This window comes from Micropterus dolomieu, linkage group LG02, assembly GCF_021292245.1.
Source record: "Micropterus dolomieu isolate WLL.071019.BEF.003 ecotype Adirondacks linkage group LG02, ASM2129224v1, whole genome shotgun sequence".
Classification (NCBI taxonomy): Eukaryota; Metazoa; Chordata; class Actinopteri; order Centrarchiformes; family Centrarchidae; genus Micropterus; species Micropterus dolomieu.
Window position 1 is genome coordinate 70,627 of NC_060151.1, and position 26,796 is coordinate 97,422.

Here is a 26,796-nt window from a genome sequence, read left to right on the forward strand (position 1 = left end):
GGGCCCTAAATATAATCCGAGCAAATTCAATAGGGACCTCACACGGTCGTGCTCGGGCCCTAATAATCCGAGCAGATTCAATAGGGACCTCGCACGGTCGTGCTCGGGCCCTAAAAAATGTATAATCCGAGCAAATTCAATAGGGACCTCGCACGGTCGTGCTCGGGCCCTAAATATAATCCGAGCAAATTCAATAGGGACCTCGCACGGTCGTGCTCGGGCCCTAAATATAAAACTAAATCAAACATTCCTTTGGCTGGGCAGCAAACATTTCAAATGTTTGTAGGAGGTACAACCAATACTACAAGAAGCATGTGTTGGAGAAATTGTTATCTTTTTGTTTTTCAAGACTCAATTAGTCTCGCAGTGGGGGGATTTGTAGTGTCCAATATTTATGCATTTGACTCATAACAGTTCAAAATAGCACTGTAGCAGCAGGACAGAGGGTCAGTGACCTTCTACGGGGAGAGTAGTGATTGGTGGTTATGTAGGGACTGAACCCTTCTATAGAATTTGACTTCTAACCCCTTGTTTTGTTACCTCAGAATAGTACTGTACCCTTCTATGGGTTTGACCTTTTACTTTGCAGACTCAAACCCCTCTATGGTACTTAACAGATACCTAAACATATCCTATATAAGCTATGTTTGATGTACAGAGAGACAGAGTGGCTATTGGGCTGGGTCACTCTCCAAGCTACTGCGGAGCTTGTAATTGATGCTGAAGTCTTTGATTTAATAAACTTTTATGATCAAGAACAGTGTCAAGTGGGTTTCCTCTCAACACATCATCGCAGCATTATTGTTTGAACACCACAATATCACTAATTCTAAATTGTGACTAAAGTGTATTTATAACGAGACAGAGCCGATGATAATGTACTATGGATCATGGTCGCAGATTCTTGGTGCACAGTGGGATAAACTGGTATTACTATTAGTTATAAAATATTTAATCAAAAGGTCATAATGACTTATGAACTTTGCTATAGCGCCTAATGCATGTTTGTAAGTGATTATAACAAGTGTTACAATGCCTTATAGAAGTATTGTATCGTGTTATAACTATATGCATAAGTCAGTATAGCGATGACATTCATAGAAAGTGTTACAGAACTTCTATTTCATTGTTCAACCCTGTGTATATGAAATGTTATTGTGTGCTGTGTTTGTCTGAAAACAAATTTCCACTTGAAGACAAAGTCTGAAGTCTAAAGTGTAAAAAATATGCTTCAGGACGCAGTTACTCCATCTGTGTAGGCAGCCGCATTCAATCTGCAATCAATTGGTGTTTCTATTCCGTCAGACGGCCTTAAGTTGGATGACTGAAACTCTCTGAAACTGAAACAACTCCTGTGAAGACAAGCCATTGCAAATTCCATACCTTCAGATTAAAAAGCTGGCTTTCTGTCATAAATGTTTAGTTTCTAAGCCCAAAGGGACATAGCCCTGATGAGAACGCTATGACATAATATTTTGTCAGACTTCACAAAGCTCCTACAGAGCTGAAGAAGACATTACACGTGGGCTGAGTAGTACTCCTTGTGACTACTAAACTGATCTTAAAGTGCAAACTCTGTGGAGTGCCCCTTTTCTAACCACAATCTATGTTTCCCAGCTGAAAGGCTAACTCTGCTGTCAGAGTTGAGCCAGTTTGTCATGTGAATTCAATTCAATTCAATTTTATTTATATAGCGCCAAATCACAACAACAGTTATCTCACAGCGCTTTTCATAAAAGAGCAGGTCTAGACCGTACTCTGTGATGATATTTACAGAAGCCCAACAGTTGAATGCCTCCATACAGTTTGAACTCAGGAAAAACATTATTATACCAAAGAGGTTGTCTCAGAAACAACTGACTCCAACCCCCATTAAACAGACAGCCACACACGCACACACACACATATATATATATATATATTGCGCAAAAAGAACACACTCACTTCCACACACAGAGGGGTCTATTAAAGATGAGTCAGGCTGTAAAGCTTTGCTCAGACTGGTATTTTAGGATTTATAGTTTCCTGCTGATGTGAAGTTAAGTAAAGAACTGCAACACACACACACACACACACACACACACACACACACACACACACACACAGCTCAGCAGCCGGATAACCTCCAAATGTTTAACAATTAGGATCACAGAACGCACATACAGGTATCTCTGCCAGATACAGGCAGAGTACGGTCTAGACCTGCTGCAAGAAAACATTGAGATGGCTCGGATGAAGATCAATCCGAGCAAGTCCAGAAGCATCTCCATTGTCAAGGGGAAGTTGTCAGACCAACGCTTCTCCATTGGCGAGGAAGCGATTCTTCGAGAAGCCTGTGAAGAGCCTATCGGCAGTGGTACAACGCATCCCTCAAAGACACGGAGCAGGTAGATCAGCTTAGGAAGGACACCGTCAGTGGCCTGGAAACCATTGACAAAACCACACTCCCTGGCAAGTTAAAGCTCTGGGGTTTACAATTTGGACCCCTTCCATGGCTCATGTGGCCATTAACCATATGTGAAGCTTAAGTCTCGAAGGTAGGTTGGAGAGGCTGATCAGTTCATATATAAGGAAGTGGCTTGGTCTTCCTCGGTGCCTCAGTGGCATAGGGCTCTATGGCAAGGAGTCTTATAGCTGCCCATTTCCAGTCTCGCAGAGGAGGACAAGTGTGCCAAAGTAAAGCTGGAAATGATGCTTTCAGAGTCAAGTGACCCACATATAGCCCAAACTGCCCCCATCCTGGCCTATGGGAGGAAATAGTCTCCATCAGAAGCAACAGAGCAGGCAAAGGCAGCACTTAAGCACAGGGACACTGTAGGACGGGTGCAGCAAGGGAGGAGCGGTCTCGGTCTTGGGTTCAGCACACCAGCCTGGAGCAAGGCTACGCTGTCTCAGAGATGGGGACTCGTGCAGGAGATATGTCAGCAGGAGGAGGCAGCAAGATGCACAAAGGGCAATGGATGAGATGGGAGCGAGTGGAGAAGAGGAAAGAGCTTTGGGATATGGAGACATTCAGAGCCATCAAGGTGTGCAATTTAAGGGATATTAACATCTAGTCCTACATAACAGATCTGCTCTATATGAAAAGTGCAATGACATAACTGTTGTTGTGAATTAGTGATATATAAATAAAGTTTAACTGAATTCAATTGAACAATCTTTGAATTTCTTATTTCAGTAATTGAAGATAAAATGGTAGAATCTGCATCTGGATGGAAATATGCAATGTTGGGCAAACTACCATCATTTTGTGTTCTGTTTGGAGTTGATGTGTGTATGTGTCATCTAAAATGTGTTGCAAGTGCTGTTGGTCCTTGGATTGAACCACAGTCACAAGCCTACCTCTCTAATTTAAATGAAATACACCAGTTATGCAACAAGCTTGCTAAAGATTGTTGTGGCAACAGCGGGCTTTAGGGGACAGCAGACTTAGGTTGTTTTGCAGCTCCATAAACTTCTTACTAAGTTTCCTTGCTTTCTCATGCCTGCTTTTGACTCCTTGCTGCACATACTAAGTAAAGTTTAAATTGTTAAGATAATGTCTGCCCTCTGTCTTCTCTCTGTGCAAGTCTAAGCTTCAAAGCAATAAACTGTTAGTACTTTATAATATTACCCTTTAGCTGTTAAGTCACAATTTATTCTCCTACAAAGGTTCATCACTAAAAATAAGAATAAGTAATTCATTAAACAACTCACTAATACTCACAGCAAAGCCTCCAAGAGCAGTTCTGAAGTGTCTCTTTGAGCAATGACATGAGAATCATATAAAGTCATTCTGTAGTTTACAGTAGTCAGTTGCCTTAGAGAGAAGTAGCCAATCAGCACCAAGGATTTAGCCCAAATGTGCCCTACTGATAACTTTGTAGATAACCTGTCCTTCCTTGACTAACTTTTCCACAGTCTATTTTTATTCCATCATATCATTCATTCATTCATTTAATGGTTAGGTTAAAAAATGTGTTTTGTATCTATTCATACGATTATTTAGTTGATGTCTTATTTAACACAGAACAGAGATAATATCAAAATAAAGCAAACGGATGCAGGGAGAAAGGTTTGCTGCTGCTGCTGGTAGAGAAAGTCTATCAGAGGAAACAGGTGACGGTCGAGGTAGTACCACAATGACAAGTGTAGACAGCGAGGAGGCACAGAAAGATATAACTATGTCGTTACATCCTTGCAAAAGTGCATTGAAGACACCAGCATATAAGAAATCAGCCAATTCTGAATTACTCAAATTAAATAAAGTCAGTTTTATTTTTCATATCTGTCCAAAAAGCACTTTTAGCAATGGAAAATACACCTCAGGAGGTTCTGTGGTAAATGTCCTATGTTCAAGCTGCATTAAGCATTGCTTTTACTGCCATAGCGTAATAAACCCCCCGGATGGGGAAAAGCATTGCCTCCACTATCCTGTCATTCTTTTCCTTCCTCTCCTCCTAGAAATTTTCACCCTCAACAGGGTTCTGCTCTCCCTCCATTTGAATACTTCATGTACAAAATGTCACTATTTCAAAGAGAACTGATTAAAAAGAAAGCACAACACAACAGTGTGATTCATTTGCCAGTGTTTCCCAACCCTCTCCTGGAGGCACAGTAATCCTGCATGTTTTAGATCTCTCCCTGCTCCCACACAGCTGATTATGTGGGAGCAGGGAGAGATCTAAAACATGCAGGACTAGCTTACAAAACAGCTACAGAGAAGAACATGTAATGAACAGCTGCACAATCTCACACCTTTAATTAAACTCCTATTAAGCTTGTGGTACTCATATTCAGTGAGGTGCTTCATTCTATGCAGCTTGTCATGCAGCTGTCACACTGTGTCACTATGACATGAAACCTGAATGATGCAAATACGCGACAGTAGGTCTGGGCGGTATCACGGTTTTCCAGTATTCCAGGGTATACAGAAATCTAGATATGACTTTCTGTCACAAACACAGACGCTCTTCACACACATCTTTCTGTTAAACTGATAAGGAAACGCTGTCTTGAGCTGATGTATTGTAGTGTATGCCCTCAACGTAGGCCGATGACGAGATAATTCCCTTGTCTTTTCCATCAGTTGGTAAACAATACACACAGGGACCGTAGCTGCAGCCTTTATTTCTCTGTGGATTTTGTGTTGGCTGCTCCCCCCTACCCTGTACCCCCAGTCCTCTATATGAAAAGCACAATGAGATAAATGTTGTTGTGAATTTGCATTATGTAAATAAAATTCAATTGAATTGAATATTCAACTGTAACCTACACTGTACATTTACTGCTGAACATTCACTGCTAACGTTTTCCTCTGCTCCACTGCATTAACCTGCTGCTCTCTCTCTTGCTCAACCACACACTCATTACGATCACCAAAAGAAGAGTGGCATATATGGAGAGTATGAATGAAAGAGGAAAACACTTAAACACAGAAATGAGGCAGTTGAGACAATTTCAAAATCCTCTGATTTAGGTCCTCCTACCTCTGGTGTACTGTAAATTCAGATATAGACAGATGTTTTTTTTTAGAAATGAACACATACAGATACACATGCATAGCAACGTTGTGTTACATCCCAGGAGTTATTTAATGAGTGTTATTTTGAGGACACTGAAATCATTTCATGTTTGCCTGTCAGCCTACTCATTTCATATTTGATGGTGTTCCACCCTGGTGTGTGTGCATGTGTGTGTGTGTGTGTGTATGTGTGTGTGTGTCAGAGACCTAATCTTATCTGGTGCAGGAAACACATTTTAGTGCCTTGACCCAAACAACTGGACAGGAAACAGGGTTCTAATCTGGTCTGAAGGGAAGGGCAAACAGCAACAAACAGCATCAGCAAGGATGTTCCATTATGAAAAGATTGGCTTTTTCTTTTATCTATTTGTATGTGTTAGATCACCCAACTCTCCTGGCCTTCAAAACAGTACATCACAAACACTTAACGTGCCTTTTGCTTCAGACATGGCTTTCACTTCCCACTTAGGATCAACTGTGCTTGTACTGGCTGATGATCTGGCATCTACTCTTTCCTTTATTCATTTTCAAATAGAAAATACTTTTTATACAATGACTTGACTGAATACTTACTTATTTAGAAAGAGATCTGCATCTATATTGCCCGGTCTCCCTGCTAATCAACATTTTAATAGTTACTAGTCATTGTCAATCTATTGTTTTCCATCTTGCATTAGTACAACTGAGACTGAGACTTGTTTTAATATGATGTGCGCCTATGAGGACTGCCATCACATAATAATAGTAATATATCTTCCGATATGGCGCTGATTCAAAAGGCGGAACAAATGTGTCTCAACTACTCAGATCATTTAGGACATTACACTGTCCGGTGTTGTGGTAAGGTAGTTATCATTGATAGAAAGTGTTCCCCCTGCTGCGGGAGCGTGCATGCATTCAACGGTGAAGGCGGACTTTCGACTTCACAAAAATAAATGTCCCCCTAGAGTCCCCCTCCTTAAAGGGTAAATTATTATCATAACAATTTAATAATGCATTTAAACAGCACTTTTAAAACACAAAAAGCCATACTGGTGCTACTAGGCTGGACATGCAGTGTAACAAAATATGTGTCCCTATCCATAATGCACAGATGATGGCCTACTATCAAGTATTTTGTTTTAGGTATATTTCACATCATGACTAATAGCAGGGTGTTAAAAGTTATGGTGGGATACAAAATACAAACTGGGATCCAGAGAATGTCTAGTACACTAGAGCTTCTACTGTTCATTAAGCCTTACAAAGAAGTGTTGCATCAAAGAATGTCCAGTAACATGAGCTAAAGTTAACAGGAATGGGGGTTTTTTTGTATAATGTAATTTAATAAAACTATTACTAATTTACTGAAAACATCCTGTTGCTGAAACAAATAACTGTAAGTTACTGAAACATACTAAAACATTACATTATATACTCAACAAGACATTTTGAAAGCTTGAACATTGCCTTTGTCTCCTTTGTTCCAGATTGAATGTGCCACTCTGACAAAACAACTGGCCCCAGCCTGGCAGGTCAATAAAATTGCTCTAGAACTGCCACTGGCTTTGACACAAGAGTGAGGCCTTCCTTAATTTGCGGAGCCCAATGCAATGTGCATAGTGAGCATATAGAACGGTCCGGCTCTGCAAAGGAGTATAATTTTCAAATGGAGTAACTTAGTTAAATCTGCGCTACACCTGATACTTTTACAGTGAATCCTGGAAAACCAAATAAATAATCTAAACTATTGTACAGACAAAAAGTACTGGATCACATTTACTGAAGAAAATGTCTAAACATGATAGTGGCATGATGAAACAAGAAATTATAAGGATTGCCTATTTGTTTATTTTATAAGCAAAGGTTTATTTTTGATACACATCTCAGACACCAACATCGCTTGACAAAGTCATGTCAATTCCATCAGACTGGAATGACATCTGTGCAGTGTGGCTTTATGAAAATGAGAAGAAGATGCAATGATTTCTAATTGCATTAGGTCTGAGCGTTAAAGGTTGTTCAGACTTATGCGGAAATGTTTTTGCATCACTATCACAACTTTCCATAGATTTTATACTTTGGCATCATCTCTAAAATTTTTATTCTATTCCCATCTTTACATCAGCAAGAGAGTATCAGTCTATAGGTGCTTGCTGTTCAGCTAGTCAATCTTCCTCCCATACTCACTCCTCCGTCATCTGGCCTATGACCTGGAAATTAATCGAGGTCTACCATCATTGAGGATGTTCCAATCCCTCAAATGCGAGGGGCGAGAAGAGAGGAGATTCCAAAGGGCCGTGGAGCGAGGACCATAGGTGTAACCTATGCGGAAGTTTTTTACCAACAGCAAAACCCCTTTAAATAGTATATGTGTTTATTGACTGGTTAGCTGAGCTAATGGGACAGTAAAAGGAAAAGGCTGAGCTGAATGGAAAGAATCCTATGGGTCTCTCTGCCATAATCCCTTACCAGCAGGACCACCTCTCCTCTTACCAACTTACCAAAAATCTCTTCTTTCGACAGAGAGGATGTAAAGTGAGCAGAGTGAAACGGGACAATGGCTTAGACATCTGCTGAGGAGGAATTTATTTCCTAAATTACTGTCATTAAAGCATGAATCAGAAAGAGGGAGGGATTGGGAGGGGGATAACAGACAAGTCTAGGCATGATAGCTAAATAGAGGGAGAGGAGGTCAGTAAAGAAACAACGATTAAAAAATCATGGGAAGGACTGAACAAGGTTATTCTAGATAATTATAGAGCTATTTGTGGTGTTTGGGCGCTGCACATTTATAATGGTGGCTGTTGGACAGTCATGCCTATAAAATAAATGTTCAGTTGACATGGTGATCCAGCAGAAAGAATGAGGGAAAGAGATAGGGAGGATTGCAAATCTGATGAAGCAAAAAGGTGTGGAAAATTGAAGGAGAGAAAAGTGTGTTTTTCCAAGGTGGAGGAGATATGGAGAAAGATATGAATAGGGAATAATGTATTAAGGAACACAGAGAACAATACTGATCTTTATTCCATATATGATGATATAGAGGGGGAAGGGCTGAAATCCTACAGTTTTGAATTTTTAAACCTGAGAACACTTTGATGCAAGTTTGATCTTGACCATTTGCTTTTCTCTTTTTTTGCATAGCTTTTTTCTCTCTTTTCACTTTTCTTTTCCTCTGTGGAGGAAGGAAGTAGAGGAAAAGTCAATGGGATAATTTATTTTTCATGATTTTTGTGGTTTGTGGTAAAAAAGAATACTAATTCAAACAATAATTTGTCACCATGGCAACAGCAGCGCATGCAAATGTTGCAGCGAGCAGCCCCCTTAAACGTTGCTACATTTTTGCTCTAATTAGTTATTTTCACCTTTATTACTGAAACATGTATCACTTGTGAAAGAAACACACTCATTAACATCAGAAAAAGAAGTTCAGGGATTAGACTGAGTGCAGTGGACCTGGAGATGATCACTGCTCACGGCATCTCCCATCCAGACAACTAGACCAATCTGAATAAACGTCACTGCAAGTGGTGTGATTTCAAACAATGATGAGACTTCATATTGGGAGGAAATTGATAATCTTTTAGAGTGGTACTCAGAGAACAACCTACTGTCAGCAAAGCAAGGAGCTGTTAATTGTTAAAAGTTCGTAAGATACTCGAATCCTCACGAAAACTTGCACAGACCTCAGGTCTGGTGGGAAATCCAATTTTCCGCAGTAATTGGGGTCTGGCAAAGCCAGGGCGCTCAATAGCGCCACTAAACAAACACCATGTTTTGGAAAAGGTTTCTTTGATCTTCATGAGATTTGGTGGGGTTATTGCTCTAATTACAGTCCATATTTCTGCTTTATTTGTGAGATTTTGCTCAATAGGAAGTCAGCCATTCTGCACTTCCCGTTTACAGGCTCCGTACTTTAACAAACTCCTCCTAGAGCTTTAAACCAATCGACTTCAAATGTGGGTAGCTCCATCTTAAGAACCTTGCAATGTTAAATTGCAAGCTTTTTTTTGATTGCTCAAACGGCATGTCCATGGCGTGGCATAGAATCGTGATGTCTCGTCATGAAAAAGGAAGTAGCAGGTAAATGGACTAGACATGGCCAGATCTGTTCCAGATTTCACATTTCAGCCCATTAGAGTCTTACATGTCAATATCCATTCATAGTGACAGCGCCACTTACTGGCATCAGGAAAGGACATGTTTAAAACTTTATTTCTTATGCCTCTTTCATATTTTTACCCCACTTAGCACCTTAGCTGACAAAAATTTCCATAGTGAGGCATTTATGTTCCTCATAGCAGGTTGACCTCATCCATGTCAAAGTTCTTGTCAAATGCTGTTGCCTTGGTGAGTAATTATTTTCCATGAAACAGGAAGCTGTTTTTTGAAAGCTATACCCTAAACCCAACTGAAAGTCAGCCACTTTGAATTGAATAACTAACTGACACCTCCACCAAACATTGCGAGATATTTTTCGACATGTCACCTGTGTGTTTTGTGCATTGTTAATTCCATAGCCGTGTCAGTTGGTGTGCAATGTAAATGCCCCAGCTGTCGTTGCACCCGAGGCACACATGGGGGCAAGGGCCCGCTCAACGCTGCTTGCAGCTTTAATTATTATTATTTTTGCTTAGTTATTTATTTTTTTATTTTTTTGCTCCCACACACAGCACTATCTGATTGGATAATCGTCACGTATAATAGCCTATCAACACTTTGCTCCGATGAGCAGTGGAGCTGTGTGTTGAAGCGAAGGCAGCTGATATTACTGAAGGTGCAATGAACATCACAGTCTATTGCACCCCGTGTATACCCTTATAAACAGATAACATGGACAAAAAGAGGATCCATATGAGATTTGTAAGTGCAGAGCAGGTGGCTCAGCCTGAGAGGGAGAGGGACGGAGGGGGGAGAGAGAGAGGTGTGTGAGTAGCTATTCTCTGTGAGCTAGTATTAATAAAAAAACGTTTTAATTTTAAATTAAATTTATGGAACGTTTAAGTTCAGATTTTTATTTAATGAAAAATTCCACAAAAAAAGGATTGATGTAGTTATTACACTATTACACCAACATTATATTTTCCTCTTACGCACCCTTTGGAAATCACTGCTGAAGGTAACAGCAAGAATTCTTGCAGGGAACTACGTACCATATAAAATGCACACTCACACCCGTATCTCTTTGGTTGGCATGTGAGCCTTAAGGAGAGTCACAGTTGGGATGTGAATTGAGAACAAAGCTATGTGTACAGTTTGTTATCTCTCTTTCATCTCAGAGGAATGGGACTAATTCCCTGATAAGACTGGAGGAGGTGAAGGGAAAATCCCGACAGATGCCTTAAAACAGATGCCTTCTGTTTGTTAAACTGCTCAGCCATGTTTTTGATTCTCCACCAGACAGGATTCTCTTGTGAACATCCAGGCAAACCTCATCAGATTAAATCAAAGTGGGACTAGAACAAGGCTGAACATCCCATTGATTCATCTAACTGACATGTCTTGGATGCATAAATGATTTTCCTGGATGCAATTATATAAAAATATTGGTAATAAAATAAATTTGCACTGTGTGTTGTGTATGCTGTACAACAACAGGTATTTGGGAAACAATTTTGGGTTTAGAATCTTGCCCAAGGACACTGCAACTTTTGGACAGGAAGAGCTGGTGATCAACTGCCAACTGTACAATTAGTGGATTACCTGCTGTACCTGAGCCTTCAAGTCACTGCAAACTTTTTCCGTATTAAACAGAAAAAGTCCACATTTTCTAAGTGCTGCAAGGGCCTAAACATAAAAAAGTAAAAGTTAAGTTAAATGCTGTTGTCACTGCCACAGAATATTGTATTGTAAGATCAGATTCTTTGGTGAAAAACAAATATTTTGTGACAATTTTACTGATAAATTTAATTTCAACATTTTTTCACTGTCCATCTTTTCACAATTTTTTTTAATGGAACACACGATTCAATCGTCATTACGTTGTCTTCAAAACATAATTACCGTTATAAATTAGTTGTATATACGTAAATGTAATTTCTAAGAATGCATTTAACATTGTGTAGTTAATATTTTCAGTGATACATGCTGGATTGTTTTATGACGTAGAAGGCTACTTTATGATTAATGCCACAAAACAGGAAAAGAAGGTTATTCTCATAAATGGAGTAAAATGTCAAACATATAATACATGACTCTTAACCTAATTTTTCATTGTCTTAGGATATTCGAATCTACACGAAAATACACGAGGCCAGGGGGGCTCAATAGCGCCCCTAAACAAACAATGTGGTTTGGAAAATGTTTCTTTGATCTTCATGAGATTTGGTGGGATTATTGCTCTTATTACAAAGAAACCATATCTGCTTACATATTTTTGCTCAATAGGAAGTCAGCCATTTTGCACTTCCTGCATCATTTTCCATATTTTCAACAGGTGTTTAAGACCTTTAGGATGCTACAAAACTTTGCAGCCACACTTGAATTGGTAATATTTTTATATGTATTGTGTATATGTATTATATGTATGTATATGGCTGTATTAAAAGTATCCACTGTTCTCCCATGCTCTAATAACACAGTAACAACGAACTATGTGCAGTTCTCCCATGCTTCCTCTATATTTCCACATAAACAAAGGTATTTATTCTATTGTTTTGAAGTTATTTTTTCTGTCACTCTCCTCCTCCTTCTTTTCGTCCTCCTGTGAGTGATGACCACAGCATTGTCTTCAGTGCTTTAAGCCATAAAAGAAAAAACAACAACACAAATAGTTGTAACTGGTTAACTACAGTAAAGTCAACTTTAAAATGACTCCACTACCACACATAAAACGTGGTTTAATAGAATAATCACATTTAACAAAAGCATACATTTTGGCTTAATACCTGTCGAGATTTGTCTGGTTGATTGTCTCCATTGATAGTTTACTGTAAGTTAAGCCTGCATTTTACACAGCATAAATTACCCTAGCGGCTCCCGACACAACACCACGATGAAATCGTGCTGATGAACAAACCTCCCTGAGCTACTACGTTCTCCACATCCATGCATTCCACGCTTGGACGGAGACAGCCAGCCCGTCCAGGGAGCCGTGCTTCCTGAACACGTAACCTGTCCACGTCTGTCATTAGCGGAGCAGTCTGTCAATCCCTCTATCCAGTAAATATGACTTGTGATTGGACTGTACTTCAGCAGACAGCCAAGCATTGGCCAAGAGCAGAAGGCCCTGCCTTCAGGCCTTTTTTTCAGAGCAGAGTTTCAGAGCAGAGCTGCGTGACAACGCTGCCACAAATCACGTGAGTCGCAAGCTCGCAACTGTGTAGGCGTATCGCCGCAAAGTGGGTGTTGTAAACAGTTCTGAAAAAAATAGTCTGCAATAGGAGTGCAAATGTAATTTAATGTAATAGAATTTCGCCGTTTTGAACCTCAATTTTCAGAGTTCCAGTTTTCAGATCACCATTTACAAAACCTCTCCTACAAACCTGGAAAACAAACTAATGCACCATAAGATTTGGCTTTTCGAACCTCAATTTTCAGAGTTTCCAAACTTTTTTTCACACATTTGCACACAAGTTTTCAGATCACCATTTACAAGGTTTCAAACCTGGAAAACAAACTAATACACTGGGAGAACACTGACAAATTTGAAACTCAGAAAAATTGTTTTGAAGAAGGAAAACTCAAAAACAACATAATGTTTACAGATATTTATTTATTTTTTTCACATTTTGCAAGCTTGCTAATCTTAGTTTTCGATCTTGCAAAACTTTTTTTTTGTAAGATTTTGAGTTTTCAAACACTTAGTTTCAACCTTTCAGAACTTTATTTTCAGTTTTGAATCAAGGCAGGATATTAATCCCATAGACTTCCTTTTGGGTTTAGCATATGGCTCCAAGAGACTTATTTTTAAGTCTAGAGATGATACATCGGTCTCTCACGTTTCGTACAGCTAAGTAAAATGTACAGCAGGGGCTGTTCTGTTGAAATTTGGAAGGGGGCGCTACTGACCCAATTTTCCAAAACCACGCCTCCAAACTATATCAGCCAATACAAAACAACTCCTCTGAGAAGCATGCCAAGTTTAGTGAGGCTGTGGTTATCCCTAGCCATGTGACAGCTTAAAAGGCTTTAGGGGGCACTATAGAGCCAATGTGCAACCCTCAATCTTAAAAATGACATCAGATTGAAACATTACCAGTTCAAGTCTGGCTGCAAAGTTTTGTGGCTTTTTGAGCATCTTAAAGGCCTCAAATATCTGTTTAAAAAATTTAAAATGACGCTGGAAGCGCAAAATGCCTCACTTCCCATTGAGTAAAATCTTATAAAAAGAGCTGAAATGTGGACTTTGTAATAAAGCAATAATCCCACCACATCTCATGAAGATCAAAGAAACTTTGTCCAAAACCAGTTGTTTGCTTAGGGGCGCTATTGAGCCCCCTGGCCACGCCCGACTCCAATCACTGCAGAACAGTGGATTTCCCACCAGACCTGAGGTGTGTGCAAATTTTCTTGAAGATTCGATGAAATCGCGCTGATGAACAAACCTCCCTGAGCTACTACGTTCTCCACATCCATGCATTCCACGCTTGGATGGAGACAGCCAGCCCGTCCAGGGAGCCGTGCTAGTATCCGACCTTAGGATACTAAGGTCTTCAAAAATTAGTTCATCAGGGAGAAAAAAATAATAATCTGAGCAAAAAAAAATAGGTTCCTTGCACTTCGTGCTAGGACACCATTGGTTCTCTTGCACTTTCGTGCTTGGGCCCTAATAATAATAATAATAATAATAATAATAATTCCAGCAAAAACAATAGGTTTCTTGCACTTCATGCTAGGACACCGTTGGTGCCCTTGTACTTTCGTGCTTGGGCCCTAAAGATACAGGTAGCCTAAAACACACATACACACACGCTCGCAAACAATTGTTCGCAACCAAACCATTACTGAAATCCCTAATGTCCTTTTGTTTTATGAGCCACAGACAAATGCACATGCGATCATTCACGCTTATAAATTATTGAGAAAGAGTGCAAAAGTCGCTTTTAAAGTACTTTCAAAAACCATCTTACCTTCCTGTGTATTCTTGTCATGTTTCCATGTGGGCATGGGTGTTTTCTCATCAGGACACCGAACTACGGATGACAACCCACCATTGCTTTGGACTGTTGGGGGCTGGGTCACAACTGTTGGGGTAGTGCCAGCCATGACATGTTGGGAGAAGGAAGCGATCCTCTGTAAGATTGAGCCTACACTATCCTTGGCATCATCGGTGCCATCCTCCAAAGACAAGTTGACTCTAGGGCTGTAAGAGCTGGAAGGGCTTGGCAGGTTGGGGACCACCTGGACAACTTGGGGCCATGAGAGAATCTCCAACTGGGGGCTCTGGGCTGGAGAAAGGGGGACTGGGGAGCAACTCATCTCTGGGATAAGTATGGAGCTCTGCAAGGGAGTTAGATCACATGAGAAGAAAGGCAAAAAGGGATGGTGGAGGGAGATAGGTGGAGTGTCAGAAGAACTGTCCAAGCTGCTTTGCGATGCTGAAGGGCTGGCCGAAGTGGATGGTGGGCCGGTTTGGTGCTGGAGGCCTCCTCTGTCCCTTGGAGGAGGCTTGGAAGGGTTGGGGCTCATGAATCCTCTTTGAGCCTTGGTGGGAGAAGTGGTTGAGGTGCTGCTTACCAAGCTGTCCAGATTCAAAGGAAACTTGTTGAAACGTGGCATCTCCACGGATTTGGGCTGGGAAGTCTTGAAGACCTGGGGCCCTTGCTGCTGGCTGGGATTTTTGGAGCCACAGTAGCCCTCCTCCCCAAAGGAACTGGACTTATGAAGATGACCATTCCAGTTGGCATTAGCGTTGGCATATCTTAACCCTGGAGACATTGTGCTTCCTCCTCCACCCTTTTGCATACTCATGATTCCTCCTCCTCCATCATGAATTTGGAGGTCTAAGCTGGGCATGGAGCCATGGTTTACCTCCCGAGGCTCTGGAACACCCAGCATCATCCCTGGCCCCTGGTCCATCTCAGAGTTGAAAACACTCCCATGGGAGAAGAACTTTTTCAGGTTGTGGGGGCTTCCCAATTTGGCACCTCTCTCTAGGTGCTGTTGTGTGAGCTGGGGCTGAGTTTGGTGGTACTCCACCTGTGAAGGAGTGTAAGGATAAACCCCCAGCCTAGTAAGAGGGAGAGCACCTCCACCCCCCACAGAGTACTCCAGGCTGGACGTGGAGCTATGAAGGCTGTCATTGTCACTGCCTGGCCCAGACAACATGGAGTAACTGTTGGGATTTAACCTGCTCTGGAAGGATGCAGCTCTGGTCACTGAGGAGATGTTGTTGTGTATGGCCGGCTTTTTTATGGTTCCCCGGGTGAAGGACAGGCTGCTGACTATGGTACGGGACTTGAGCACTGGGCTGGGATTGGAACTTGGGTTGATACAGGAGTGGTGGGCTGTAGAGCTCAGGCTATTGTTGTTGTTGTTGTTGAAGGCTAATGAAGGAGACTGGCCACTTCCTCCCCGCCCATCACTGCCTTTATTGTGGTTGAGGAAGAAATGGGAGGAAGAGGGAGAAAGGGGGGTGGAGTCAGGGGAAGGTGTGGAGAAGGATGGTATGTCATCGTCATCGTCAAAGGATCTCTTCAGAGCTGCAGATGAAAAGAAGGAATTTATGAATTATGAGTTAATAAGAAGTCTCTTCAGTTTATGTGACCTCTCACATTACGAGAACTTCCTGTTTCAGCCTTGTTGAAATTTGGACTTGATGGTAGTCAGATATACCAAATCAAGGTCAATTAAATGTTCCGCCCTCTGGTGGGTAGGGTCTGCAATATGTGATGGGTGTCTACAGTTTGGGTAATAATGTAATCACTTGCCTTCTCGTTCTCTGCTAAATAAATTTAACTAACATGGGGGTTTCTTGACCCAAGTGATCACCATGTTCTGAGATTTCAGCAATAAAAAAGCCTGATCCCCCCAGCCATAGCCGCTTTAAATAACAGGCCTCGCTGACCTGGCATGAGAGTAGGAAATCCATCAGCTTTTCACTGTAAACACACCGCTGCACGCTGGCTGCTATTTCCGAGCAATACATTTAATGCCAACGTACGATCTCAGGCCAACATCGTCGAGAATTATTCATTTATTTTAGGGACAATATATTTTTATTACACTTTCAAATTTAAATAAACAGGCACATACATGTTGTGCTGCATTTCTGCTCGTCTGATGAAATCCCAAGCATTGACTAGAAGGGCTGCAACACATGCAGACTTGTGGCTGTCTACTCTGGACTGTAGCAGCAGGAGGGTCCGCGCACAGCCAAATCGACCCCTTGGCTGTAAAGTTTAGGAAGCACTTGATTTGATATGCAACAGTTTTCCATAAGCGGAGCACACATTTTAAATGGCGATATCACAGTCGATCATGTTCATTTAATTATGGGAAGCTCAAATCGTGATCATTATCATCATCGCGATCAATATTTGATTAAATGTGCAGTCCTACCTGAGATATACTGTTGTCTGTCACTTTATGTTGATACTGTGTTGTTGTCGTCTGATGTGTACAGTGAGGTGAAACAAATTTCATGTCTGCTGTGAGGGATTTAGACAGGGTCTGAAATTAACGTTTTGTTGTCTGCCACTACGAAATTGTATCTGCCACTTTTGAAATGTACCGGTATGCGCTAAATGAAGGCATAACATTTAGTTCATTTAGTAATCATTTCATGTAAATATTGTTGTTATTCAATGTTCAACATACTTACAAAAAACATTACATGCATGTTTGCATGCTGAAATGACCCATGTCTTACAATACAATTTACCTTGTGTCAAATTCACCTTGGCGACACCACTCTTAAAAAAAAAAAAAAAACTGGTGGTAAATTCAATAATTCAATCTCATATAATATATTAAACTATCAACTTATAACTATGATTAAAAATTAATAACTATAACCAATTTAATTAACTTCAATTCAATTTATATAGCACCAATTTACAGCAAGTTATCTCATAGCGCTTTTCATATAAACTGTACTCTACTGTACTGTACTGTTTTACTGTGTGTACTGCGCCTCTTTTCCACCGTTGTTTTTCAAACCAGTAAATCACAATCAGTCTGATAGCCACACAAGTCTCGACGATGTTGGCCTGAGATCGTACGTTGGCATTAAATGTATTGCTTGGAAATAGCAGCCAGCGTGCAGCGGTGTGTTTACAGTGAAAAGCTGATGGATTTCCGCTAAATACTGGGTCCGAAGTTGTTGTTTTAAGTTTTCATCAGTCAGAAAGTTTTTACACAGATCAGAAGTTGGTCTCCTCCTCTCCAAAACAAGAGGAAAAGCTGATTACAGCGGGTAATAAAGCTCATTTAAAATCCCGTTCCTCCGACGCTCAGGCGGACACAGACGTGAGTGCTGTCAGCTGATCTGCTGATAACCTTCTAAACTGTTGCAATTTTATTTTTGTGTTGCTTTCTCTGTGCCGGAATTATTTTAATAACTTGATGGCTTTGTCTAGTGTGTTATTAAATTTGTAACTATCTTTATAGTGTGTTTCTTCATTATACTCCCACACAAAAAGGTTTTTAATGGTCAAGCAAAGCCTATAAATTTTCATTATATTCCAGTCAAATCTGTTCATTATGATTATTATATTATTATTATTCATTATAATAAATGTTGCTCATGGATTGTGGTTACTAAATAATGATGCCTGTGCATCGCTTCGTGCGGAATAGGACTACAATCTATGTCAGCTGATTAAGTTGCCTAATCTTCGCCGGTCTTTAGACCATGGAGGAAACGCACACAACAATGGGCTGAAGGAACCTTTTTGTTCCTTGAAAAGAGATCCGGGGACTTAAAAGTCTGGTACTTTAGGTCGAAACGCGGCTTTAGTTGGTAAAGATCGAGGAAAGCAAAGCAGTCTAAACATACATCTGGCTTTACAGCTGTTTCGGTACCAGTTGAGAGCAGGTGAATTTTGGTTCTACTAGTAAGAATTTTATCATTAAAGAAGCTCATGAAGTCGTAACTACTGAGAGCTATGGGAATACTTGGCTCAATAGAGCTGTGACTCTCTGTCAGCCTGGCTACAGTGCTGAAAAGAAACCTGGGGTTGTTCTTATTTTCCTCTATTAATGATGAGTAGTACGCTGCTCTGGCATTGTGGAGCCAAATTGCAAAATCAAACGAGAATTTTCCAGTTTGGTGGAACGCCAATTCGTTTCAGTGATATTTGCTTTAATTTGTGAGTTTTAGTATTATACCATGGAGCTAACCGTCTTTGTTTTATAATTTCCTTTTTTAGAGGGGCTACAGAGTCGAGTGTCATTCGCAGAGAGCCTGCAGCACTATCAACAAGATGATCGATTTGGGAGGGATTGAAATTAGCATAGGAGTCCTATGGGACAATGGAATTGCATTCTTAAATTTTGCTACAGCACTGTCAGACAGACATCTTGCATATAAATTTTTGCCTAATGGCGTGTAGTTCAGCAATACAAACTCAAAAGTTATCAAACAGTGGTCAGATAAAGAGGGATTCAGTGGGAACACTATTAAATGTTCAATTTCAATATCATATACCAGAACAAGGTCGAGGGTGCAGTTAAAACAGTGAGTCGGTTCATGAACACTCTGAGAGAAGCCAATGGAATCTAACAGAGAGATAAACGCAGTACTAAGAATTGGTTGCAGTGATTTCCAACTTAGGTGTGAAAGACTAAGAACAAGGCTTTCAAATGAGTTATAATTTAGTTTAGGTTTAGAGCTGATTAGTAGGCTTTTAGTAGGAGTCGAAGAAAGCTGCAACTCCACCTCATCGGCCTGTGCCTCGAGGAATGTGAGTTTTAATATGACTGGGAGGGGTGGATTCATTTAGGCTAACATATTCTCCATCACCCAGCCAGGCTTCAGTAAGACAAAATAAATCAATATCATAATCTGATATTAGTTCATTTACTAGTACACCTTTAGAAGAGAGAGATCTGATCCACATTTAATTCTCTCTTTTGCACTATTGCAATATGCACAGCTCCTCCTCTGTTTACCTTTGATTTAAATAATTTCAATGGTTTATTTAAATCAGACACCGAAACTATAGGGTTGTCACTAGGTAACTCCTAAAATGGATAAGTGTGATATAAATGCTCCATATAGCGACTTTCTAACCACTCAAAGCGCTTTTACACTAAATCGGCATTCACCATTCACTCACATTGCTCAGAAACAGAAATGAACATTCTGAATTAGAAGGGCAGAGAAGTGTGTTAGACTGCGACTCTGCCTCCTGGTCTCAATGCTGGGTTGCCATGGATTTGGTCCACTAATAAACTTTCTAGAAATTAGAGCTGCTCCTTCCCAAGTGGGATGGATGCTGTCTCTCCGAATCCGACCAGGTCTTCCCCAGAAAGTCTGCCAATGATCTACAAAGCCCACATCGTTTGCTGGACACCACCTCGACAACCAGCGGCGGAATGACGACATGCGGCTATACATGTCATCACTGGTCAGATTTGGTAGGGGTCCAGAGAAAACTACGGTGTCCGACTTTGTTTTTGCATATGTACACACCGACTCTACATTAATCTTAGTGACCTCCAATTGGCGTAACCGGGAGTCATTACCGCCGACGTGAATAACAGTCTTACTGTATTTATATTTATCCTTAGCCAGCAGTTTCAAATAAGACTCAATGTCGCCCACTCTGGCCCCAGGGATGCACTTAACTATGTCCGCTGGCTTCACTAACTTCACGTTTCTCAAAATCAAGCCACAGGAAAGGCCAAACTCAACCAAAAGTCAAACCTCAAAATGATTAACTATAAATGAAAATGATCTCGAACCATGAGAACATGAAAAAATATCTCCCAGTAATATTGCCACCCAAGTAAAATGAAAAGAAGTACTTCAGGAACACTACAAATGCCCGCTTATATCACAAGCTATCACCCAGAGTTGCTTTCATGCCATCATTTGCCACACCGCCTGTCTTAGTACTCAGTGGAGTGCAGCAGAGAATAACACCTGTGTGTACTGAACCAAGAATCAATTTTAAACCGAATCGTGACACTAAGAATCGAAATCCTGTAATGTGAAACTAAAAGATTCACACTCCTAGCATTCACACTTGTTAATATGATGCAAGAGTGAGTGTGCACATGCATACTGGTTACCTTAGAGAGCTATTCTGTATAAGACTACTCTCATAACATAAAGACTCAAACTCTGTGTTGTAAGACCAGACCTAATGGTCTCAGTGATAAAATCCTTACGCTTTGTCACGCTGACTGAAAGCGTCAATTATGACGCATTGAGATGAGAATGTGTTGTCACAGCAGGCAGGCATTAAGACTCCCAGTGGACACTACCTGCCAGGCACGTGCCCACATAAGACATCAGCCCTTTTTTCTGTGGTGCTTTTTAAAAAATAAATGAATATATATTACTGTTTGCACACAACTTCCCTGTGCCCTCCCTCTCTCTCGCCCTCCACGTATCCAGCAGCACACACACAGACAGGCAGGCAGCAGCCCCTCCCAGCTCTTCTCCCAGTTGGGTTTGTTTTGGCTTGTGTGGAGCATAGACTGGAGGTGAGTGGTGATGAACAAAAGACTACCAATGAGGCTACCAGTGCCTTACTATACAGCCAAAGACAAAGACTTAAGTTAACTTGTGTCTTGCTAAAATGCATTATGAGCTTCTACTAGCTAATGTAATGTTGGCTAAAGTTTAGCTAAGGCAATATATAGTGACCATACTGGCTAATGTACTGTACATTACACTGAGACACTGCAGGTGAACAATTTGTGTCCAATAACTTCACATCACAATCGCCACCTCATTGATATGCAAATTAGACGTTAACTAATTGGTGAATAGGATAAACAAAATAACTAAAGCATATCACCTCAGAACTTCCCCAGTTAATGACTTACATAAAGAGGCTTTATGTAAATCATTAAATGAAATGAAATCTTGTGCTCAAATATGCAGATGAGCTTGTTTTGGTTAATTTTGAAGAAATCTACAGATGCAAACCGACGCAGCGTAGTAGGCTTAAAACAAACACCATCTAAATGTCTATTTGGAAGTTTTCTTTCATTTGAGTAAAAGAAGACATGGAAGCAAAATAGACCACTACATAAAAACGTGTCGTGCTTTAAAAAGTAATAATTTTGATCATATGCTCCATATCCAATAAGTATACATTCTATTAGTTTGTTGTATGCTGATAGATCTTTACATGATACAGACAGCCCTTCCTCAAATGTGAAACTAAGTCACCATCAGTTATTGTGTGTGTGTGTGTGTGTGTGTGTGTGTGTGTGTGTGTGTGTGTGTGTGTGTGTATGCACAGACAAAGTAAGTGTAAAATAGCACTAATAATTATGTATTTCATCTATACATTATTGTATTCAGGCAATTCAGTATAATCTTGCTTGGCTGTGTGAAGTTGTATTTTGATTATTAATTTTAATGTCCCTCTCCTTGGTGCAGTCATTTATTCTAAATGTATACTTGAAACTAGTAGGATAGAAAACATACACATTATGGCATAGTTTCCTTTGTTGTTGATTGCTCTTGTGATAAACCTAGTGAATACTAAAGAAGACTATGTTGTAAACTGATTATGTTGTAGAAATCAGAAGAGTATGAAACAACTGTGTGAGTGTGAGGGAAAGAAACAGTCCGCTCTGACCTTTGTTGGGTGTCAGTTGTAGACAATACATTATCATTTGCCTGTTGAGACAGCTATAATGTGTTTGCCCTCCATCCTGATACATGAGCAGTTTAAAATGGTCACTAACAACACACCCATCAATATATTACATGGTCATTATGGCAGCTTTAATTTCCATTAGTGCTCCATTAGTGCTACTATTACTTGATCAAAATAACTAATTTAATCATAAACGGCTAGGGCAGTTGAAAATTGTGATGGGCATTTTTAAAGATTTTTTTGGCAGTTTATTGACTAAAGTATGAATGGATTAATTGAAAAATAATTATTATTCAGCCTTATAATCACACACCAAACTTTTTTCAGTTCCTACAAGCAGCTAATGGCTCCTGAGCCTCTGTTGGCTCCAGGCAGGCTGGGGAAGGGTGTGTGTGTGTGCTGGGGGGAGAGTTGCATGGACTCAGCTACTCACTGAGGCTACATGTGTGAACCTGCCTTCCATTCAAAAGATAAGGAGTTGTGGTATCATGTAATTGCTGGCACCCTGTCTAACGCTGGGGAAATAATTAAGGATGGCAGTGGTGCGCCCTGTCTCCACTATGTTGTACCTGTGTGTTGTCTACATTGGGCTCCCTTTGTTCTCACAGTTGTACAGGCCCTAATCCTCTTCTCCTATGCAAACTCAATCTGATTAAGAGAGATGTTAAAATTATCTCTCTCTCCCTCAAACACACACACACACACACTAGCGCACACTATACTGAATTCAGTCCTAGCTGTCTGAATTTCTGGGAACGTGTGTGTATGAGTGTCTGTTCATGTGTGGGGAATCCTTTCTTGGTCACTACAACTCAGTTCACTGGAAATGTGTGTGCTGTATAAACATTGCATGTGCACATCTCCTGCTTTGTGCTTCATCTTCCTCCATTGTGCCGCATTTTTTCAGCTGGTTAAATATCAACATAAACATACTATAATTTCTAGGTTTAGGATTTGGGAAACAATCAATTAAAGTAAAGACTTTGAGACCTTAGACTTTCTTGTCTCCAACCGGCAATTAGTTTTCCCACATGTGAGATGGAGCAGTGTAAAACCACAATTTGTCCCCAATCACATTTTTATTCTGATTTGACAAGAATAACTTTGGCTCATCCATAGTGTTTCCTGGTTTGTTAGGGCCCGAGCATGAAACACGCTAAGTCCCCATTGGAACTGAATTCCACTTATTGGGGTTTTTTTTCTGCAAAGTAACCTCAATTTTGGGGGCCTAAACATACTTGAAAACTCACCAAACTTTGCACGTAACTCACGAGTGGCAAAAAATTTCGTATTTTATTGGTTTCGCACATGGGCCTGGCAAAATGGCTCGCTAACGCCCCCTACAGAGCAGCCCCTGGACAAAGTTTCACCTACATGTACGAAATGTCTGTGGTACGTGTATCATGTCCAAACGCACAAAAAGCCTCTTCAAATTTTCGCTGTGCAGTGTAAACCCATTGATGATTACCCGTGGTGTGCTGTCAAAAAACAATGATTTGCCATGAAACAGGAAGTTGTTATAACTTCAATATACATGCTCACCAAATTTTACATGTATAATAAGAGTCCCACCCTGAACACATCCATATGCCAATATTTAATGAACATCATAGCGCCACCTGCTGGCAACAGGAAATGATGTGTTTTACGTTGTAATGTACTACTCCTAGCAGGTTGGACATATGAACTTCAAAACTGTCCCAGAAAACCCATAACACATTGATGAGGCCATGTTGTAAAACCTATGTGTTTGAAATTAACGGCGTGGCGGTGGTGTGCCAGCGAAGTTCCACGCTTCGCCATGACACAGGGAGTAACTTGACTGTACATGCTCAGATCTGTACCAAATTTTACACATTTAATAAGATTTCCGCCCTGAATACATGTACATACCAACATTTACCCACGAAGAAGCCCCGTGGCACGTTTCACCTACATGTATCATGTCCAGATGTGCCATAAAGCCTCTTGAAGCAATGCCCTAAACCCAACCAAAAGTCGGCCATTTTGAATTTTATGGTCATTTTTGGATGATTTACACATTCCATGCTTTAACAAACTTCTCCTAGGGATTTATTCCGACTGTGCAATCTAAACCCATTGACGATTTAAAGATTCGCCATGAAAGACTATTTCAGAAAACCCTTAACACATTGATGCTGTCATGTCCTTCAATGGTGTATCCGGGTTGTTACAACGAAGTTCCATGTTTCGCCATGACTTCACTGGACATGCTCAAATATGTACCAAAATTTATGTGCGTGATAACAGTCCCGCCCTTGACATCTACATGCCAATATTCAGTTATAGTCATAGTGCCAAGTGCTCTGTAGCGCCACAAAGGGGATACAGGAAGTGACATTTAACACCTTTGTGCAGCGTCCGAAGAGAGTGGTAAATTCCCAGCTGCACCGGCAATCCTCCAGAATCTGTAACGCAGCCACCTCACACCTTGACGCGCTACATGTGCGAGGGCCTGCCCAACGCTGCTTGCAGCTTATATTAAACTGATTTTATTTTGTGGAGAAGGGCTATTAAGTGAAACATTTCTTATGGAAGCGGAAGCGCATGCATCTCATTGTGATGCTGCAGCCTTTACCTTCATGTAACAGCATTCAATTCAGACATGCAGTGTGTAGCGCAGAAATTGTTACAAAAATGTTTTAGGGCCGACCTCTTGTGACTGAAACTCTATCCTTAGGAACACCAAATGTCCATCCTACATTAGAAAAAAAGCGCCTTTCTGGTCTTTCCAGCCACTCTAAGAGATGTACACTACATCACATTCACACATTCACACACTGACAGCAGATACTAAGGTGCCTCAGAACAGAACTACGCATTCATACACATTCAAACACATTCAAACACCAAGGCATATATAATCATTAGCAATTTGGGATTTGGTATCTTGCGGTACACATGTGGATGGCTGACGTACTGCAGTAAGCGTGTTGACTCATTTCCATTTCCAGTGCTTGTGTGTTGGTACCGTGTTGTGCTGCTCTCGCTAAATACCACCATTTGTTAGATTACAGCGGCCAACTGTCCACTAAACACTTATTCTTACAGTAATTTTGCCTAAGCACTCACAGTTCTTTCCATCTTTTAGTGACTGCTGTTCAATCTCATAGTTGTTTGTTCAAAAGTTTTGGTAGCTGACGCTACAGTACTTTAGCTTAGCCGTTAGCGACTTTAGCTCAGCAGCTAGCGATGGCTTCTCCTTCTCCCTCTCTCTCTCCTACTTTCTCCTGCTCTGTGTGTCAGATGTTCAGTTACTTCTCTGCCTCCTTTAGTGGTAATGGTACGTGTAATAAGTGTAGTTTATTTCTAGACATGGAGGCGAGGCTCAGTGATTTAGAAGTCCGGCTCCGCACCTTGGTAGATCAGTCTTTAGCTACTGTAGCTAGCCAGTCCCCGGTAGTCGGTGCGGAACGGCCTGAGTTAGCCTGTGGTAGCCCTCCCCCGGCATCTCCTGAGCAGCCAGGAAGGGGTGGCTGGGTGAATAGTCGTAAGCATCAACATGTTCACTTCTCTAACAGATTTTCCCCACTCAGCGACACACCCGCTGAGAAACCAACTCTGATCATCGGCAGCTCCATTTTGAGAAACGTGAAGTTAGCGAAGCCAGCGGCCATAGTTAAGTGCACCCCTGGGGCCAGAGCGGGCGACACTGAGTCTTATTTGAAACTGCTGGCTAAGGATAAACGTAAATACAGTAAGATTGTTATTCACGTCTGTAATCGGAGGTCACTAAGATTAATTTTGAGTTGGTGTGTACATATGCAAAAACAATGTCAGACACTGTAGTGTAGCAGACCTAAAAATTTTTAGTTATGCAATTTAATAAATTTGAGAATTGATACCCAATTATGAATTTTAATATTCATAAAATCAAAATTTTCCTCATTTCAGGGCACCACCGGAGTTGTTATAATCCTAGAGTCTCCGGACCTCTAGGTAGTTTTGAATAATTATACAATTATTACTAGTGATCAGTTAGTTAATAATCACTCAATTATCTTAAATCAGTCAGTCAGTCTCATATCTAAAGGGTCAATTCTCTTGGCAGGAACTAGAAATGGGCAACACACAGAGCTCTTGATTATATTACAGTGAATTTATTCTCTAACTAAGGTGATAAAAAGATGGTTGGATACAGTGAACATAAACATTTGTTGAACAATGAGCCTGGAGGTTCGATTGTGGGAAGCATTTGACTCATACGGCATTGAAGAGCTAATGAAAGTAAACTAATGCTATGATTTAGGAGTTAAAATGGACATCTGATCACAGAACGTGTGTTAAGTCTTACTGCTTGTCGACAGCCTGCTTTTGGCCTGTTGCACGGGTCCCACGCTAGCTGCCCGATCCTGGCTTTTTGCTAGGGATTCTCCGGGGTTCTCCGTGTCTGATTGAAAATGCCTCCTCCGTCTGGCAATTCGGCTGTTTTCAGGTTTCCTTCGTTGTAGCTGGCGAGACCATGTGGCTTGGTCTGACCTCGGTGAAGTTGGCTCGACGAAAAAGGCTTAAAATGGAACTTGGTCGTTCCTGAATTAGTCCAGTGTAACTTAACGGACTGAT

At 40.8% G+C, this 26,796-nt stretch overlaps 1 protein-coding gene across 4 annotated transcripts in view; it reads right to left on the minus strand.

Annotated features, from left to right (window-relative positions):
- The window catches only part of sept12 (septin 12), a 97,955-nt gene that overhangs the window by 57,271 nt on the left and 13,888 nt on the right, over positions 1-26,796 (minus strand). For 3 of the 4 annotated variants that reach the window (XM_046074978.1, XM_046074972.1, XM_046074967.1), the window contains exon 2: positions 14,557-16,128. The exons of the other annotated variant lie outside the window; for it this stretch is intronic. In XM_046074978.1, the coding sequence (XP_045930934.1) occupies positions 14,557-16,128 (1,572 nt within the window). The remainder of the gene's footprint in view (positions 1-14,556; positions 16,129-26,796) is intronic. 4 annotated transcript variants of the gene reach the window in all.